At 37.2% G+C, this 20,414-nt stretch overlaps 1 protein-coding gene across 1 annotated transcript; it reads left to right on the top strand.

Moving 5' to 3' along the window:
- Nucleotides 1-1,272: 1,272 nt before the first annotated feature.
- LOC103150766 (E3 ubiquitin-protein ligase pellino homolog 1-like) lies at nucleotides 1,273-19,371 on the top strand. The gene is made up of 7 exons (XM_007570501.2): nucleotides 1,273-1,528; nucleotides 8,559-8,725; nucleotides 14,956-15,085; nucleotides 15,298-15,399; nucleotides 16,984-17,181; nucleotides 17,275-17,463; nucleotides 17,750-19,371. The coding sequence occupies exons 2-7, from the start codon at nucleotides 8,616-8,618 to the stop codon at nucleotides 18,326-18,328; spliced, it is 1,308 nt and encodes a 435-aa protein (XP_007570563.1). The 5' UTR covers nucleotides 1,273-1,528; nucleotides 8,559-8,615; the 3' UTR covers nucleotides 18,329-19,371.
- The last annotated feature ends 1,043 nt before the right edge of the window (nucleotides 19,372-20,414 follow it).

Raw genomic sequence — 20,414 nt, 5'->3', positions numbered from 1 at the left:
CACATGCACACACACACAAACACACACACACATATATAGGAGGGAATATACTAGAAGGGAGAGGAACTTTTTGTGAATATTTACTGTAGAAAATTTGTAGTATTTTTTACATTAATATCTAATTTTAGGTTTTGAAATAAGTAAAACTGTAAGACTTGAAAGACGACAACTGGGTGTTGGGAGAAAATTAAACAAAACAAGTAAAAATGGTTATTGTACTTAAAAGTAGCACTATTAATTTGCACATAAGTTAATATTTTTGCTTGTCTGATGACATCATTTTTCAGTATTAAACCAAATTTTTTCATCAATTAGTACTTTAGTAGCCTTAAATTTTTAAGTTTTTACTCTAGTGTAATTTCTTAGATGGCTATATTTTACTTTAATGGAAATACGTTGAAGTAGTGTGAGTACAATTTTTGGTTTCTCCACCTACTTCTGCCAGGAACATTTAGGCAGCAAGTGCAGTAGAAGAGCGTCCTCAGGAGTACACAGACTGTGACTCATACCACTGAAGTCTATACAGGTTTGTCCTGCCTGTATGTTGCCCCAAGGCGTGTTTTCATCATTGTTATTGTTCTTTTTCTTCCAAGTTCTCTGGAAGACTTGGTGAAATGTACAAATAATCTAAGGAGAAAAAAGTTCATGGCAATTAAACTGTTGCCTAAAGCAGTCTTGAAGTGAAAAACCCCCTGAAAGTTCTTCCCATGGCAATTAAGTAAAATAAAAAAAAATAATTTCTAAAACTAGGTATTAGGTAGGAGGATTCATATATTTGTACTCCAAAATAAAGACATTCAATGCTTCTTAGCACAAACAAAAATATATAAACAAAACAAAAAGCAGGCCAAGCCGAATGACTGGTTGAATATTTTGTTGTTGATATACACATGGTTGAACCAGAGGTAGGCAAAATGTTTGCTCAAGTAAGAGTTGCACTACTTCTACATATTTATACCCAAGTAAAAGTAAAACGTGGCTTTCCAAGAAATTACTCAAGTAAGTTTTAAGAAGTATTTCGTAACAAGGCTAATCAACTACTGATCAGAACATTTGCTTTGATACTGAGAAATGTTGTCATCAGACAGAAAAAAAATCAAGTTATATACAAATACGCGTATTTTACATTTTAAAATATAAAACTAATACATATTAAGTTACTCAAATAAATGTAACTTAGTAATATTAAAAAGATCTCAGCTGAACAGTGATGAATAAATTCAGCTGGGGGACCTATACAAGCTTCCGGTTTAGTTTTATTTTGAAATCTTCCCGGATGTGGGAACCGTTTATAACTACTACGGTTTCGTCAGAGCTCAGCGTCAGTTTAGAGACGAAGCAAGTTTCTGTCTTTTCCTCCGAGTTTTCCGAAGATTACAAACTCATTAAACTACCAGCGGATATTGCAATAAGGGCAACATTTATATATTTAAGCTCATCGTTGTTTTTCTTTTAGAAAATAAAACCCCAACTATTTCAGTTTCCGAACAAAGCCACCCGGGAGAGATTATACACGACTGTAACTTCGGTGAGTTTATTTGTTAATCATATAGCTTTTCCTCATTCCTTTTAACCACCTATTTTTCCTCAGTGTTGGCGTCGAGTCATATTAAAAGCTAACAACATAGAGCTACTTTTGACTTAACCGACCAAACAACTTTAAATAGTTAGTAGTAGTTATGGTAAATGTTAAGCTACTGTATTTTTTCCTGGCTTTAATAGTTAGCTCATTGTTAGGACTAACATCTGTCCTTAAACGTTAAATATCAGTCTTGTGGGATAAAAGTTAGCTCCTGTCTTGACTTATAGTTTATTTATTTTTCTGTTACCTTACCTTCAAATATAAATCTAGTTACTCTTTGTTTTTAAAGGACCTTACACTTCTTCTTCTTGTACTTTTAGTTTAAAATTTTGTGTTCTGCTTATTTATACAGCAGTGAATAATTAGAAATGCTGATCCAATCCTTTAATTACAGGGCACAGCAAACACTCCTTTAGGTTGCGCTCAGTTTAAACTGTCAACGGATCCTTGAAAGTTGTCCCTGGCAATGCTTGAGCTTAATAATTTTTATTTTTGTCTCCTCTTCAGTTGTAGTTGACACCACTGGTCCGTCACATCCAAACTGACCAGCTGGCCTTTCTTTGTTCAGCACCACAAACTGATTAGCATGCACCATCCCACTACCACTGCATCTGTCCCAGCAGACGCTGCTTTTGTTCCCCATTTAAAACTTGGGTCTGTGCCCTTTTTGTTCCAACTGTCCCCCCATTGCATCAAAAGCCCATGGACGGGTCGACCCATCTCCACAGGCAAAGGTTGACCTGAAACCTAAACAACGCGTAACCTTAGTGAGCATGAATGGATGCTCAGTTAAGGTGGAATAAAAGTGATGGTCTCGGTTCAGCCTACCACGTCCTCTAACAATCATATCGGTCTCCTTTTTAACAAAAAAAAAAAATAGATAAATCAGTGGCTCAAAAAGATATATTTCAAATGCTTAATTACTAGCTAAATATTTTCCTTTTGAATTCAGTTCAATTCAAAAATACACTCAGTAATTGTTCTTCTAAATGAAATCTTGAAGTTTTATATTTTACCCAATCGCTAACATTTGGCCATTACGTGTGTAATTTGCCAGTTCATTGCTATGAAGTTTACCAGAAACCGTGTGCACCATAAACAACCATCTCGTACTGCAAAGAGAGAAGTGCCAAGCCGAACAAGAGGGTCGTAATTCAGTATTGGAAGTATTCGCTTCCTCCGCTGCCATTGCTAAAACTACAGCCAGACCACAAATCTAAAGCAACTCAGAAAATCAATATCATTGTTCACAATTTTTTCTTCTGTTCGCTGATTGGCCAGGTAGAAAATCTACCGGAGAAATCCAGATCAACGGGAGAAAGTCCAGACGGTGCGTTGACGGTCAATGAGAATCGAGCGGAGTTGCTGTTACTTTTTCAGTTGTCGGACAGAATGTCTAGACGTGACAGCTGCAGCTTCATTCTTCTGCCCGTCGCTGCTAAACCCACAAACCCACAGCTGGACTCTCTCCCTGCCTGCAGTAGGCTCGCACTTACTAATAACAGAACCAGGGTGCAAAAACTCTGCTTAATTTGGCGTACAACACTCAAGATTAGAGGCTACATTTCAGAAAAGCGGAAATGTGCGTGTAGCAGCCAGAAGCGACCTTTCTTCGTAAAGAAGTCAAAGGTTTTCCTACGAGTTTTCAGAGCCTTTGCTCTTGATCATGTTGTTTGTGATACTGGGAAGAATGGCACTCAGAAATAGGTTAATGACACTCATAAATGTGCTGATATGAAAGTGTTTGTAGACAATGGCCTGTGGATTGCTCTACTTTTTTATTCCCAAAAACATTTTTTTAGCCAAAGAACAGATCACACAACTTGTTCTCATAGCAGAATTCATGAAATGAGACTTTGTGTCCCCACAGTCAGGCACCAACGCTGCGCTCGTCCGTCTGCTCTGCCTTGTATCAACAGATAGTCGTCATGGTAAATCCTGTTGTTTTGAAACTGCGTTGAATTGGAGCTGTTCTCGCTGCATTTGCTGGGTTTTTATAACTGCTGCTTTGCTGATTTTAATATTAATTTTTCAAATTTTCACTAATACCTGTCCATTGCAAACGATTGCAACTGAGGAATGACATTAAATGATTTTTATTTTGAAAAATGGGCATTCTCTGCTTCTTTGCCTACTGGAAATGATTATCAGAAGGGATAAGTTTTACTTATTTCAAGCAGAAACGGGTAATAAAGATGTATTTTGTGTGATGTTTTTTTGTTCCAGCTCTGTACTTGTTTCATACAAGTACAGATGAATTGATGAACATTTTCTTGGGTCACAAAATTGTTTTTAGTGTAAGAAGATTTTCAAAAAGACAAATATTGCACTTAATATTATTTACAATGACTTTCATCTTCACCACTGCCAGGATTTTGGATGACTCAGCTTTTTTGCAACGTAGTCATGCAGAAAAATGATCCAGGTCTGAATGACGCCTAAAGCCGTCCGGCGGCCTCGTTGTGGCTAAACTCAGTCCTGCTGAGTCGTTTGTTGCCTGTGTGGATAAATAATTTAGAGGATGAAACCTGCCACTGCTTTGCAACTGTCGAGTTAGCTGTTACAGAGTCCTAAAATAAGCTTTTTATTTATTTTTATTTTGCAGATGTTGAAACTTGACGCTTAACAAAAAGTGACTGCGACTGCAGGTTTAAACGTCACGCACATTGTACTTTACAGATGGATGTAGTTTTCTTTATGTAGTTCCTTATTGCAAATACAATTTTGTATTAAAATAGACAATTTAGCTAAATAGTATGTTTATTGGATTGGGTTTTTGTGTGTTTTTAACTTTATAGGTTAAAACTCGCTTTAAGTTTCAGTACAGATTTACTTTATATAAACTAAATACTTTATAATTTAGTCTTTAACAGTGTGCTTTGCTGTGTTTATTTCTGTCTTTTTAGTGTACTTTGCAGGATAATTAGTAGACATCAGCCTGTTCAGTTCCTGCATACTTTGTGATGCGTGATGTATGATTTAGTTTGAGGCTGCGTTGGTAAACTAGTTTTCCCTGTTCATGTTGGTTTAGACAGAACAGTAAATGCAAACTAGATGAGCCAATTCTGCCTGTGACTAAATGTGTTTTCCTGCACGACTCGCTTGTTCCCTGATCCCTTGTGATGTTTGTCAGAAATGTGAGTAAATCTGCTCTGATAGAAGTGTTGGTGTAAGGAAGAAACTCATTTTGGTTTAAATAGTTCTGCACAAAAGCAGATGACACTTATGCAGAATTCCCTCATAAAAACATTTTAAAAAATGATCACAAGCCCCAGTCATGCTTACGCTAATACGTCACTATTAGCAGTTTATAAAACAGGCATGTTGTATTGTAACTTTCCAGAAGATCTGTACTAATATTGCATCAATCAATATGCAATTCTTGCAAAGTGCGCAACAGAGCAGAGACGCATGCAGTGTAAATCCGGGGTGATAAAGAAGTGGTTGCTTTGCATGGAGCTTTTTTTTTAATTACCTATTTGACCTCTACTGCAGTGTAGAAATGTAACTGTACTGTGCATTCTTCATGGACTCGTTCCTCCAGATGGTCATCTTGCTCTCAGCCCACGATTTGCATTCATCTAGGGCTGCACCGACTGCAGTTTTCTGGCCAATTGCTGATTACCAATCTTTAAAAAGCATGACCTGCCACTTCAGATTTTGGCCGATACCAATTTTATTTGTCTGAAATGTTGCTAAATGTAGTAAGAAGGTTGCTGAGTTGGTAATACTGGTGTGACTATTAAATGCAAACATGACCTAGTGGGCCTGTCTCAGTCAAACCTTTCTCATGGAAGAAGAAGAAGAGGACAGTCATTGATTTTAGACCTTTGCTGAGGTCGATAAATCGGCTTCACATGCTAGTCAGCTGATCTCCTAAAATTAAGAAATTTGGCTCCGATAAATTGGTGCACCCCTGCATTTAATGGATCAGTAAAAATTGCGTCATAAAGAGGGGGATAAACTAAACTTTTATACAAGTTGCATCCTACTATAAGTCCCAGGACAGGCATTGATTCTGCATTTAATAGCAAAGGAGCCATGACTAACTGTATTTATTGCTCAAACAATAGTTTTTACCAGGCCCCAAATTATTAAAAATCCTTTTTTATTGGTCATATGTCAGAAACAGAAGTTTTTTCAAAATCATTTATTTATTTTAAGCTGCAGTCAATGATTAAATGAATGTATACACAAATTTTTACCTCTTGATTTGAATTAAATGGGTTGCTTGATGTTGTAAAATAACTTTCTGATGAGGAGGAATTGACAGGAAGCTCTTTTAAAACGTATTTATAGTAGTGCTGTTTTCTTTTAAACAATCTGACTTCTTCAAATGATTTTTTTTTAAACCTTTCAACCCCTTCATGCTACTTTTTCACACCTTTTAGCTTTCTCTCTCTTGGTATCTTCTGATGCAATCTTGTTTCCTGTCTGTTCGCTCTATTTATTTTTTTTCCTATCTGTAGTATTCTGAGGTAATTTGCAGCAAAAACGTCTTCAGAGTCTTTGCTGTGGTTTTTGGATAAACTTATCAGCTTTCTACTCTCTGATCTTTAGCTGCTCTTCACTAAATACAAAAGGTTAGATGGGGCTTTTCCAGACATAATGACCACTCAATTTGCTTTACACTGGAGCCACATTCACACGCACACGCACACACACACACACACACACACACACTTATGCACTAATTCACACACGTCGGTAGTCAACTTGGATAAGTGCCTGGCCTTGCACATCGACGTGACAGCAAGAAAGCTGGTATCTAATCTACAACATTATGATTGCAAAACGACTACCCAACGGTAGTCGCTCAGCGTATACATTTTCATTAGAGAATCCTACAGAAAAAAAAATATATTTTAGCCACAATCGCTCTAATCCACCCTGCCGTCTCCATGTTTAATGTTTGATAGTTTGCTTCCTTAACACTTTGATGACTTGGTGCCATAATAATGGATCTGAACTCTAGAAAAATGACTGACCAACACTTGAGTTGTACAGCAGGACAGTGATCAATTTCACACCCGCAATTCTAAATCTTTATAGCTAAAATAAATAAAATTAAGGTTTTGGATGTCATGAAGGAGCACACTGTTTACAGAAGTAATAATAGATGAGGCAATTTATGGATTGATTTTAAAGTCAGCAGGATCGTCACTAGATGACAAGATAAAAGAAGCTAAAAAAAGAATAGCAATGGTCTTTTGTGGAGCATTGACTGCAGCTTCAGTAGATAAATATGTTGGGATGCGTAGTCAGATTGTGAAGGAACGTAAATTTTACGCCATTGTTTTATGTCTAGATTTACCGCGCCTGACTTCTTCTGAAGCAGAATTATGACGCTTGTCTCACATCGATGATGTAAAAGTTGGATAAAATGCCACATGGCTGTTCAGGCTCTCAGGTGCTTTGAAAACTATTGGATACCTCTCCGATTTAGTATCTCTTAGGGAAGTGGCAAAAATCAGAGGTTTTCTTTTTCCTTTTGGGTGAAATAAAATTGCATTTTGGTCGTATTTGCCTGCTGTGTGGATGTAGTCTTTTACATCAATTTGACCTGTGAACTTTGATGCTGGGTGCAGTCTTGATTTATTAATGTCACACAATCAGAATGTCATATAGGTCAGATCTACCCTGGCACTTGTAGGCAACCATACGGTATGCCTGAAATGTCAATGAGGGACAAAAAACAGGCCGATCATGCTGGAAAACTCCAGTAAATCTAAATTAACTGTTGCATTTTTATTTATCTATTTTTCTCTGTTTTTATTATATTTTTCTGTTTTCTGGTGTATGATATTATGTTGTATGATTTTGAAAAAATGTTTTCTGAACAGCTTGTTGAAAATGAGAATTTGGTCTTAATCAACTTACCTGGTTAAATAAAATAAAATAATCCTGCTAAGAGAGGGTCAGAATTCCTCCACAGCAAAGTAAAATACATATTAATAATATTTTTTTATTTGAAGGCACCTTTCAAAGAATAAATCTATAAAAGGAATATTAAAATGTCAAACACAATTAAACATTGTATATTGCCAGTTATAGGACTGCTTATGTTAATTGGTAACCATCACAACTGGTCTTATACTCAATTGGTTTAGATAGTGGTTGTTTTTTTAACCTTTTGATAATTGCAGTTTCCAAAAACAAAACAAAAACAAACTTTGGATAATATTCATCCATCCACCTTTGTCCCTAGTGGGGTTGGGAGGGTTGCTGGTGCTTATCTCCAGCTAACGTTCATCCTGGACAGGTCGCCAGTCTGTCGCAGGGCCTTTGGATAATATTAAAAAACAAACTGCAAACAAAACATTTCCACACACCGCAGTGGCTCCTCCATTGTGGGCTCCAGACCAAGGGAACCTGACTTGGGAACATTTTTCACAGCATATCTTGAAAATCCAAGCATCTCTCCCTGCTGACCCTCTCTTTGTCCAAAAATGGGAAGATGACGATGTTGATAGATGATAAACATCTGTTGAGAATGAACTGGAGTTGCAGATTTACTGCAGAATTTGTCATATAAGCCAGCAGCGTAAGTTGCATTTCTACCCTCTGCGGGTCATGACATCATAAATACGCTTTTGCATGAATGCTGAGCTTGTTTCTTTCTTTTTCTCGGAACAAAGCATTTTTACATTTTTACCAGCGTGCTGCTTAGTGAGTCACCCTGCTGCAGACGTAAATCGCCTCCATTTTACACCTCACAACCCCACTCTGTGTGCTGGGGTGAATGCATACATTGTTTTACCAGTGTTGCCCCGAGTACAAAGACAGTGTGGGTGTATCGAGGAGTATTGAAGCTGTGAGTGGGGCTGTGTTGAAGCCTTTCTCTTTGTGTGTTGTGCAAAAAGGTGTTTTGAATTTTAAATGAAAAATGTAGAATGATGTTTTCTTTGGTTGGTTGAAGAAACTTGTTTGATTATTCTTGTCTTTCATAAGCTTGATTATTGATTTTCGTCATCAGATGGAGGTGCTCTGACATTCCTCGAAGGGATAACTCGAAGTGGCAAGGTCCTCACACATGATCCCTCAAAGGGCTGCACAGATGTTTTCACTGGGTCAGGAAAACATCTCGCCCTCCCCGGCTTCCACCAAAGGACCAGTCAGATATGGAGAGCTCATCGTGCTGGGGTAAGATGCTGACTGTTTTGGGTTTTAGAAATGCCCAAATTAAAGTGGCATAAACAATGAAGCATGCATTGCTAAAATGGGAAGAAAAATATACAAATGACCTAATGTGTAAAGTCTAGTTTAAAATACAGAATAAAACACATCAGGGAGTCAAACTTCACTATAAAAGAAAGTCTGTTTTCATTTGTGGTTTGCGGGACGTCCAGGATCATCTGGGTAATGGCGCTAAGTACTTTGGCTGGACTATAATAAAAGTTCCTTTAAGTAAGCAAGAGTCAAACCATAGACGACTAAAACAATCTTAAAATCTGTCCTGAACTTCAGTACTTTGTCACTAAGGTCATTTCAGGCTGCAACATTTGGTACAAACCACAAAGAGGTGACTGATCTGAATCAAGGCTGTTATCATGAGTGAAACTAGCAAAAATAATGGAAACAAGAAGTAAAAAAAATAAATAAAAAATTCACTAAACTTGACACTGCAAGAAAAAGAAAACTGAAGCTGTAGTGAGCGTTCTCAAAATTAACAAATTAACAATTTTATTTGTGGAAAATGTGCTTAGTTTGCGTGTCATTTTATGCCAGCATACGACAGGAATGTAAGTCTTACTTTGAATATAACTGTGTTTTAGTTATAAGCAAGTGTTTTAAACAAAATAAAATAAAATAAGTCAAACCTTAAAGTTGACATGAAATGCTCAAACAAAAACCTGCTTTCATTGCATTTTTGAAAGTCACTATGCCACATACGTTTTTTCCCCAGGTTGGATGTTCATTTGCAGTAAATTAAGACATTTTCTCGATTTTTATAGAACTATTTTAATTTACTAAGCAGTTTCAAAAAACTAAAAAATAAATTGTCAGACAAATGGTTGAAACGATTAAAAACTTGATTTAAATCTGCATACAAGGAATTAAAAGTTGTCTAAGCAAGCAGAGATAAAAACTGAGATATGGTTTTGGTTTCACTTGAAGTCTCGGTCTTGGTTTGGGGAAAAACACGTCACAACTTTACTAAATATAGAAAGATATCAAACATGAGCTTTTTGGTAATTGATTGGTAAATGTGCCATAATCCCAAGAAAAGAATGCTGTGGGGTCTTTTTTTAGTCAATTTCCAGTTTAGTTCCCATATTGGAAAAATATGTATTTGTACCGCTAACAGAAAACTTAACATCCCTTATTGTCGTACTTGACACACTGCAAGAATGTCAGCGTTTTTCTCACTGCTTAAACTCGCAACTGGGTTTTGATAAGCTATGGTTTTAAAAAAAGTAACATCTATGGATCTCATCAGGTACTGTGAGTAAAAAAATAGGTTGTAAACGATTGTTCCCTCTCAAGAAACTCATGGGTAAATTTAAGGGACAGCACTAGATTGTTGTTTGGACTCATTCCAGGTTTCACAAAGCAAAAACTCAAAATCCTTCCATGTATTTTTGGTCTAGTTTCTACTGCCAGTATCATATTTCACTTGAAATAGAACTAAACTAACTTACAAGTAACTTCTTAGCAAGATATAGGAGCTTGTTTCAGACCAATAATTCCTTAATATTGATGAAAAAGTTCTAGTTTAACTTGTATTTCTTATTACAAGTGAAATAATCTGGTGGAATTAATACTTTTTAAAATCAATACCAAAGGATTACTTACTTAAAATAAGGTAACATCTTGCTAAAGAAAGTTACTTGTAAAGTAGTTTTATCTTCAAATGGTCTAAAATATTTGCACGAGACATTAGACAAAAATAGTAGGTGAGGTTTTGTGTTTTTGCAATGTTATGAAAACACAGAAAACTATGCAAAATACTAAGGATGCACCGATTGCAGTTTTCTGGCCGATTACAGATCTATTAAAAAGCCTAACTTACTGATTCCGATTTTGGCTGCTATCATTTTTTTTTGTCTGAAATGTTGCTCAATGTGTAAAGAAAGTTGCTGAATTGGCAACAATGGGGTGACTATTAACTGTAAATGCGCAGACATGATCTGATCGGCCGGTTTATCAGTCAAACCTCTCTCACAGGAGAAAAGAAAAGCACAGTGGTTGATGACATCGGTGGCTAAGATCGGCTTCACATGTAAAAATCGGCCGATCTCTGATCTCCCACAATTAAGGAAATCGGCACCGATAAATTGGTGCACCTTTACAAAATACTACATCTGGATGAATACTGGAAACCAGTAATTTATTAGAAACAATTTACATATTTTACTGGTGTACAGAGAACATCTTCCCCTCTGAAAAACCGTTTGATTGTCGCAAGCAATCAAGCTTGCACTGTGTTTTTATTACAAGTTTAATGAAAACACTCTTATTTTTCTAGCATCACGCGGACAAAAAAAAGCTCTGGTTACACTCGTATTTATGAAAACAAGCACTCGTGTAATCATAACTGGCAACGCTGGGTCTTGGCTCAATCTATCGGTTTATTGTTTGGCTGCTGCGTAGCTCAGCTTAAATCCAGTCAAGTGTTGAGAAACCCGACCACAGCAAAGAATTCAGCTGACTTCCTGACTCGGAGCCATTCACTGCGGTTCAGGGAAGTCGAAGGACGTCAGGAAAGTTGTGGCTACTGCGGTGTGAGACTTTTTGTTTGCTTTTGCATTGTACTGTCCCCATATGAAATTAAACAGTCTGGGAGGCTTTGCAACCCGTCAATTATTCTACTCATAAGGCTTCATTTTAAAGACCCATATAGTTTATGCAAACAGAAGCTGAGTTTGGTGTGATTCAGTGGAGCCACATTGGAAGTGGGGGTGGTCTGACCTTGTCTATAAAAGGAGGGAGGGAGTTTCTAGGTCTGAATTGCAGGAAGTGTGCATTATCCATTAAGAGAATAGCTTGGCTTTTAACTGAGCTCCTGTTTACTTGACCTGCGGCTTAAAGTCTGGCTCTGAAGATAACCTCCAACTAAACTGACTTTTTAATTAAAGCTTCTGTCATCTTAAATGTCATGGAGAGTTCATAAGATGATAATCTTCGTTGTGGTGTTTAGCAAACTAATTAAAGTTAGATTTGTTTGCTGTCCTTGTTGTTTCAGTGGATGATTATGAATCACCAAAACTCTGCAGCCTCGTCTTGAATCTGGATAGAAAGTGTTCATTCTTCTTCTACAGAGATTTCTCCAGTGAGCCTGTGAACAAAATATACTACAGAGAAAACCTCAATTACAATTTGCACCTACGGACATTAGGAGAAGGATTACTGAGTAAAATCCATTTAAGAATATATTTATCTCCAACAGATCCAAAACATGTTAATGTTAATTTAACTGCATGTCCAAAATGCATTAAATATGTGAGTTTTAGCAATAATTTGCTAGTTGTTGGAGATCATTTTCTGTTCAAGATTAGATCTTAAACCTCCTGATTTAAGTTAGCTATTGACGAATGAATAGAACTGAATTATTCAATTTATTTTACTTTCAGCTCATCCATAACTTTGTTTTCCTGGGAAATAAATATGACGTGAAACTGCAGCGCTTTTCTTTTATCTACTGGTCACCAGACTGGGCAAGGAGCCAGCCATGTTTATCTTATCACCACACACAATGAACAGGATGGAAAGGGAAGCAAAATGTCCAAACTGAGGCATCTTGGGTCCACCGTCTCCATAGCAACTGTTAGCTGCCATCTAGAGACCAACCGGTTGTGTTGGGAGATATGCCAGAAAGGAGCATATCTGTCCAACCATCACAAATGTAAAATGGTGTAGTTCTTCAATTATTACCAGCATAAAATAATATGCAGTTTATGTGATACATATTGGCATATTAAGTTTCATAAAGATATTAGAGAGTGTCTTAATTATCTGAGGAATATTTGAAATGACAAAACCTTACGGTGTTTTCACACCTGATTGGGAACCAAAGTTGCACCATTTGCTACATTTCCAGCTGGTGCAGTTCGCTTTCACACTACACTGTGTCAAATAAACCAAACCGTCTGAAAAACCTGTTCACCTCCTCACCTGCGGTGGCGCTGCACCAAGAACCACTAGAGGAAACACACAAATACATCTGGAGAAGATGCTGAGCGCAACTTCCTTCTTCACGAAATGCAAACAAAAACGGAATGGCGCCAGACTTTGGCGGTTCTAGGATTTCTCTTTTGCCTTTGATAAAAGACGAAGTCTGTGAGATTGTTTTGTTTGTATTTACCCAGAATGCTTTGTGCTACAGTCCACTTCCTGTTTTGGGAGTGGTCTCTGGTCCACTTGGTGTTCACATTTGCATTCGAAACATGGCAGAGTTCACTTCAACCAAACCAAGGCCAAAGTTTGTAGGCGGTCCAGAGTTTGTTTGTTCCACATCAGAGTTTGTGCCTTCGCTCCTCCCTATATGAACCGGGCTTTCTAGACAAATGAACTAGAGTTTGATGGAAGAGGACCAAACAGGGCTGGTGTGAATGCACCCGCAGACATGCATGCTTTAAGAATTTAATTCCTACTCTAAAGTGTTCACGTAGCAGCTGTTTTGGTTATCCAAAACAGCTGCTTGTTCTTCCATGTTCAACTCCACCCCCTTCACCACTGCGCACATATTCAGTCCATAACCCCATAGGGTTGAATTACTGGATTCAGAGCCAGCTTTGTTGTACCACTTGAGTTTTGGCATTAGTTGTGCTGGATGTCTCTAAATTTGATTCAAAAATATTTATCTCAAAGGGAAATTAAATGTTGTCCTAACTCATACCATCCAAGTCTCTTCAGAGAGTGGTTGTGGATGTTGATGCTGAGGTCAGGATGGATCAAGGAAGCAGTCAGTCCTGCAACAAATCTGAAGAAGCCTCTGACTGAAGACTGTCGCTGTATGACGGACACAGAACTAACGCCTTTAACAGATATCTGCGCTATATTCCACAGTAACATGTCCTGACACCATCAGTTGTTGGCTAATCCATCTTCTGTACTTATGTCACTCCTTAAACCTGCCGTAAAGTAAAGGCCCAGACTTGTTGAAACGCTTCTATGCAGCATTATAGAGCCCAACTGTGTAACTTCAGGCCTGTGTTGTGTTTATACTGTAAAGCGTTTTATTTATGCCTTATGATTGGATGGTTGCTACGGAAATCTTTAAATCCGTACGTGATGATTAGATTCTTTGGGATTTCCATAAAAACCCTGAAACACTAATAGATCTCAAAGGGCTTGTAGATACGACTGCATATCTTGACTGCAAGATGAAATTAAATGTCATTTTTTTCATACCAAGTCAAATTTCTGATTTTAATCTTTTTTTTTTTCCTCCTCGGTTTTTCTAAAAACAAAATCACAAATGACAGAGAATATTTTCAAAAAGTGGCTTTTATTTAATTTATCAAGATCTGACGTAATATCTCAGTCTGTGTGGTTTTTCTTCCAAATAGACAGTCTGCTTGATGTTGATGTGTTTAAAGGTGAAGCATTTCCTTATTTATAAAACAGATACCAAAGATTAACTTCACATTTAAATCTTTATTTTTCATGTTGGGAGTTTCATAAAATTACTAATTTATTCTCCTAGTGTTACAACTATTCTGATAATTTTGTGACTTTTTTGCATATTATTCTCTCTTTATTGTCATACACTAAAGCCAGAATTTTAATTTAACTAAATTTTAATTTAGTATCATTACGATTTCATTCTTGTATAATATGGCTTTATTCGGATATTATTCCAACTCTGTAAGACTTTGATTTCATATTATTAAGACTTCACTCCCACATTTTATGACTATTCTTGTAAAATTGACTTTATTTTGATATTATTTTCTTACGACTTTATTCTCATATTTTTATAACTTTATTGTTGTACAACTGATCTTGTATGATCTCAACTTTATTCTCATATTATTGACTTTATTCTTGTAATAATATACCTTTATTATTGTTTTGAATTTATTGTTGTACGACTTTTATCTTGTGTTATACAACTTAATGATGTTCCAGTGTCTGGTGGAATATCTGTCTTAATTCACCTGAATTCAAAGTTCAAATAAATAGAAACTGTAAAACACGCTTATCAAACAAGACGGCCGCCGCCGTTTGAACATTATTTTGATCTATGGAAACCAGAGGTGAACATATGTAAAACAAAACAAAGAAACAACATTTCCAGAAATTAAATAATCAAAAACCAAAGATTTGGTTAAATTGGTTTATCTCCCAGCCCTCTTGTCTGATTATGTCGTCCGGAAACATTTGCTGGCGCAATGAGTTGATAAGCTGCTGCTGTTGTCTGTCTTCAGGTGTAATGGCTCTCTGCCGTCTGGCGAAAGAGGGAGGAGGAAAAGCCGCTTCGCTCTGTGTCGCAGAAACAAGGCGAATGGCGTGAAACCCAGCACCGTGCACACATCCTGCACTCCTCAGGCTGCCAAGGTGAGAACTCAAACACACGAGTCCATTTGCATCACACTGATTCGAGCCTCTGATACAACCTTTACTGCTGCGACTATGGAAATAAAAGGCAGCTGGAAGATCCTTATCGTGTACATTTTCTCATCTGTGCCTCTAAGGCTCAAGGAAAGTTTTATATACGTTTGATTCTTTATGTTTTAAATATTTTGTAACCCTTTGTGTGTTTTTTAAAGGCTATCAGCAACAAGGAACAGCACAGCATATCATACACACTGTCTCGGGCGCATACTGTAGTGGTGGAGTACACGCATGACAGCAACACAGACATGTTCCAGGTGTGTAGCCTCCATTCTCACCTTGCTAGCACATCAAGATTAAAGTTTTATTTTATTTTTATTGCTTGCTTTCTTAACTTGTATCTTGGCTGTAAAATAGTGTTATTAAATTGTGCATCAATTAATGATTGTCAAAGTTGGATGTCCATGATTGTTGGGTATTATTATATTTTAAATAAAATACAACATTTTATAATTTTTTATGTATTTTTATTATGTCTTTGTTATCTTCAATAACTCTTTGAAGAAGCTAAATCAATGAGTTACAACAACATTTAATTTCCCTTTGGGATTAATAAAGTATTTTTGAATTTGAACTAAATAGTTTTTCTGTAGACGTAGGACATTTTCTTCGTTTTATTTGTTTTTATTTGCAGCATGTTTCAGACATCAATAGAAAGATCGAAATTATTCACAATTTAAACTTTTTCGCTGTATGTCACATTACAACTTGTGGTGGAACTCCATTAAAAGTTTTCACTGTGTTACTTGTAGAATCTGTAAAAATTTGATTCAAAAACTTTTTTCTGCCAAGTTATTGAATATGCAAGTTCATAAAACAAAATAATTTGTTGTTTTTAATCTGTAATTCAACCATCTGATTGGTGCAAAGTCCCATTAAACCCATTTATCTCTCAAATGTTTCCCTGATCATCCATGTAACTTCTTTTAAATAATAAATCTGTAGAAATGTGGGCTGTAGATGCTGACATTAGCGTGGGGGACGTCTGTGCTGCTGCTACATGTTTTGCATTGAGATGCTATTTTAGGTTTGAATAACTTCATATCTGTCTAGATAGCTAAATATCTACCTATGTGTGCTCTTGACTTATGGCACTAAAATTCCCCCATACAAAGCTGGTATCATCATACCACAAAAGAGCAGCAATTGATTTGGCAGCAGCAGGTGTTTCTACAAATTATTGAAGTAAATATAAATACACAACCACACTTCCAAGCTTTTTAAAATCATTTGTTTTCCTTACAATTTATAATCATGGACTACAGCTTGTAACACTACAGGCTGTACTTAAAATGGCATGAATTCCTTTTACAACACACTTATCAATAATTAATTGGCCTGTTGCAATAAGCAATAAATCATTTAATCGCATGACAAATTAAAATGAGCTCAGTTTCCATTTGCATGATTTATCATTTTTGTCTTTTCTCTTTCTACCAAAAATTGGATGATAAAAGTTTTCATTCTGGTCCATTTACCTCAACTAAACCTCCTTATTTTGAAGGACATTTTAGTTTAGAGACTTCATAATTTATTTTAGTTATTATGTTCTGTTTGTTTATTTTGGATATTTAAAATGTCTCCCAGTTCTTGTGTTGAATATTTATTAGAATTTAAAGTTTATTAATGTTTTAGAATGTGTATTTGCATTATTATGCCATTAATGTTAGATTACTTGAAAATGGTCTCAAAATAATATTATTGTTTATTGCAATAACTTCTGGGACAATTTACCGTCCAACAAAACATCACTGACAGGCCTAACAATAAAAGGAAATGGGACAGAGTTAATCTCAGATTCTTACTAAGTCTTTGCTCTGTAAATGTACATTTGGTTACAGATCGGCCGTTCCACAGAGAATCCCATCGACTTTGTGGTCACAGACACTGTACCGGGCGGGCAGAGCCTCACTGACGCTCAGACAATTCAGAGCACAATCTCCCGCTTCGCCTGCCGCATCATCTGCCAGAGGAACCCGCCTTACTCTGCTCGGATCTACGCTGCAGGCTTCGACTCCTCCAAAAACATCTTCCTCGGGGTACGAATCGAGAACCTCGAAAGCTACGTCTATTTTAGCTCTGCAATTCTTCACTACTTACTTTCTAAGATTTGCATAATGCTCTTGTCACAGGAGAAAGCAGCCAAGTGGAGAATGCATGACGGTCACATGGACGGGCTGACCACAAACGGAGTTCTGGTCATGCATCCTTGGCAGGGTTTCGCCCAGGACTCCAGACCAGGTGTGTGGAGGGAAATCTCTGTCTGCGGAAACGTCTTCACACTGCGAGAGACCAGATCTGCTCAGCAGAGAGGCAAGATGGTGGGTAGCGCTTCCTTAAACATACATTAATCTGGTTTATTTCTCAACATACAGACCCATCCAATAAGTTAGAATGTTATTGGAAGATTTGTTTGTTTCAGTAACTCTTTTCATGACGGGAGTTTGAGAAACGGGACAGAAGACATTGCCATTTTTTGTAAAACCTTTGTGTCGATCCTGGTGAAGTGGAGCTTTAAAAAGAACTGACCTTCACCCACATGGATATTGAGGGACATTTATGAGACTTCCAGTGTAGCATTAAAGTCCTCATTTTGGCGTTTTGCAGGTGGATTCTGAGTGCAACCAGCTGGTGGACGGCTCCCTGATTGACCTCTGTGGCGCCACGCTCCTGTGGCGTACAGCGGAGGGCCTCGCTCGCACCCCCACGGTCAAACACCTGGAGGCGCTGCGGCAGGAGTTCAACGCCGGCCGGCCCCAGTGCCCCGTCGGCTTCAACACCCTGGCCTTCCCCAGCATGCGACGCAAGGACGTGTTGGACGAGAAGCAGCCGTGGGCGTACTTGCGCTGCGGACATGTCCACGGCTACCACTGCTGGGGAGGCCGGCGGGCGCCCGAGGTGGAGGCGGAGTGCCAGGACAGGGAGTGTCCCATGTGCCGAGCGCAGGGGCCCTACGTGCCGCTGTGGCTGGGCTGCGAGCCGGCCTTCTACGTAGACGCCGAGGGCCCCACTCACGCCTTCGTCCCCTGCGGCCACGTCTGTTCGGAGAAGACGGCAGCGTACTGGAGTCAGATCTCGCTGCCGCACGGCACCCACGCGTTCCACGCCGCCTGCCCGTTCTGCATCCACCCTCTCAGGGGAGACACTGGTTTTGTCAGACTCATCTTCCAAAGTCCTCTGGACTAAAAATGACTTCTAACGGAAGAGGAACAAAACACCTGGTGGAAGTGTGAGGTTTCTAAAAACTGAAATTAAATTCGTTAAACACAAAGTGCATTTATGGGTTCCTGTCACTTTTTTTTTGAATATCTAATGTGTCTCTGGCTGCGTTCTCCTTCAGAGGAGGATTTCCTCTCAAGGAGCGTCTTCAGAAAAACTCTGGGAAAGTGGTAATAATTTTTAATTTGCCTTATTTTTCTATTTATTCTTTTACCTCTTGTTAGTACTGTGTTTTTAAAGCAGTGCAGAGATTAGCAGCAGCAGGATACCAGTATGTCCTTCACTCTAAAGACTAGTAATGCCAAGGGATGATCATTATTTTGGTCCAGTGTAACGCTGGAGTCCCTCTGTAGCTCTGACAAAAACACTGGATTAAAAAACAAGAGACAAACTGTGGGATTACATTTGTACATCTTCTCTTTTAAAATCGGGTCACTTCCTTCTTAAATATCCCATTATTATAAGTAATCTGTAATTTTATCTACAGATGTAGATGTGGGAAGCTTTTGAAACCCTTGTCTTGTGTCTTAAGTAGTAATCTTTCTATTTTTTTAAACAAAGAACTGTAAACCTCAGACACTGTAAACCAGCAATTTTCCATTATGTGGGCAATAAAGTTTTTACCAAACCGTTGAGGATATGCAACATCTTTCTACAGCGCCACCAAGTGGCTGAATTTACTGCTTTCTTGAATGTAAGAGATGATTTAAAATATCCTCAGCATGTACTCCTCCTCTAAGTCAGTATTTTAACATTTAACACTTTGGAAACATTTTAACATATTTTAAATTGTGTCTCTGTACGTTTGTTGGTTTATGGTCTTTTGGGAAACTAAGCTTGAAAACATAAAATCTTTCAGGTTTAATTTAAAGTCAATACAAATAATATTATAACCACTTTACTGATGCTTGATGTTTCATTTTAGATTTTCACTGTTTTAGTTTCATTCAGCTCTTCTGCCCTCTTGACTGTTTTTGTACTGTCCAAACAATAAAGACTGTTGATCATTACTAGCTGCCTCTTTATTTTGTCAATCTAGTTAAAATACTGTTTTAATTGGAGAATATTTCAAAGTTACAGAAGAAGTTTAAAGACCATATTGTTCATCGAAAGAAAAAAACAAACTGAATTAAGTTTTTTACTCGAGTAGCACAACATATTTTTACTCGAGTGAAAGTGAACAGTGGCCACCCAAGAAATTACTCAAGTAAAAATGTATTTGGTATAATGGCTACTCAAGTACCGAGTTACTGATCTTAACATCTGAGTTAATTCTTTAAAATGTTAAAGTTCAAATTCTGCACCGTAATAAACAAATACAACATAACCCATTCAGGCAAAAGAAAAATGCTTAGCATTTTTGGTTTGTTCTTCATTTGATGTATTTTTATTAATTTAACTGCTTTTATATTGTTTGACTCTTTATTTGTCTATTTGTTCACTCAGTTAGCCACATAGAATAAATAAAGTGATTCTATTCTATTCTAGGGTTGTCAGAAATGTACTCAAGACAGAATTGTGATTCTAACTCAAAAGTAAAAAGCGAAGCAAAACGACTAGAGTAAATGTAACTAGTTACTACACACCTCTCTAAACTTGTTTTATGTCAGCAGAGGTGATTTTTTTGTGTACACTTTCTGAATAAAACGTCTGAATTACCTCCAGAAGTCATCGAAGCTTGGCAACTGCACTGCAAAAACACAAAATATTTCCAAGTAATTTTGGTCTAGTTTATAGTGCAAATATTTTAGAACACTGGAAGTAAGACAAAACCAGCTTACAGGTAATTTTTAGTAAGATATGGAGGCATGTTTAAGTAAATAATTCCTTAATATTGATGAAAAAGTACTTGTTCTATTGTTAGATAAATTAACTTATAACATGGGAAAAATGTCTAATAAAATAATCTTCAAATGGAACAAGTACCTTTTCATCAATATTAAGGAATTATTTACATAACAAGCCTTTACTTTTTGCTAAAAAGTGCATCTACTTTTTGCTAAAAAGTTACTTGTAAGTTAGCGTTTTATTTCAAGTGTACAAAGATATTTGG

The sequence above is a fragment of the Poecilia formosa genome, unplaced genomic scaffold (genome assembly GCF_000485575.1).
Source record: "Poecilia formosa unplaced genomic scaffold, Poecilia_formosa-5.1.2 Scaffold262, whole genome shotgun sequence".
Lineage (NCBI taxonomy): Eukaryota > Metazoa > Chordata > Actinopteri > Cyprinodontiformes > Poeciliidae > Poecilia > Poecilia formosa.
The sequence above is the reverse complement of the archived record's forward strand: the minus strand, read 5'-3'. Positions and strand labels throughout refer to the sequence as shown.

Excerpts from the sequence above, each read along its gene's own strand:
- LOC103150766 (XM_007570501.2), top strand. The coding sequence starts at position 8,616 with ATGATCCCTCAAAGGGCTGCACAGATGTTTTCACTGGGTCAGGAAAAC. Across the intron at positions 17,182-17,274 it reads CCAAAAACATCTTCCTCGGG|GAGAAAGCAGCCAAGTGGAG; the intron begins GTACGAATCGAG and ends CTCTTGTCACAG. Across the intron at positions 17,464-17,749 it reads CTCAGCAGAGAGGCAAGATG|GTGGATTCTGAGTGCAACCA; the intron begins GTGGGTAGCGCT and ends GGCGTTTTGCAG.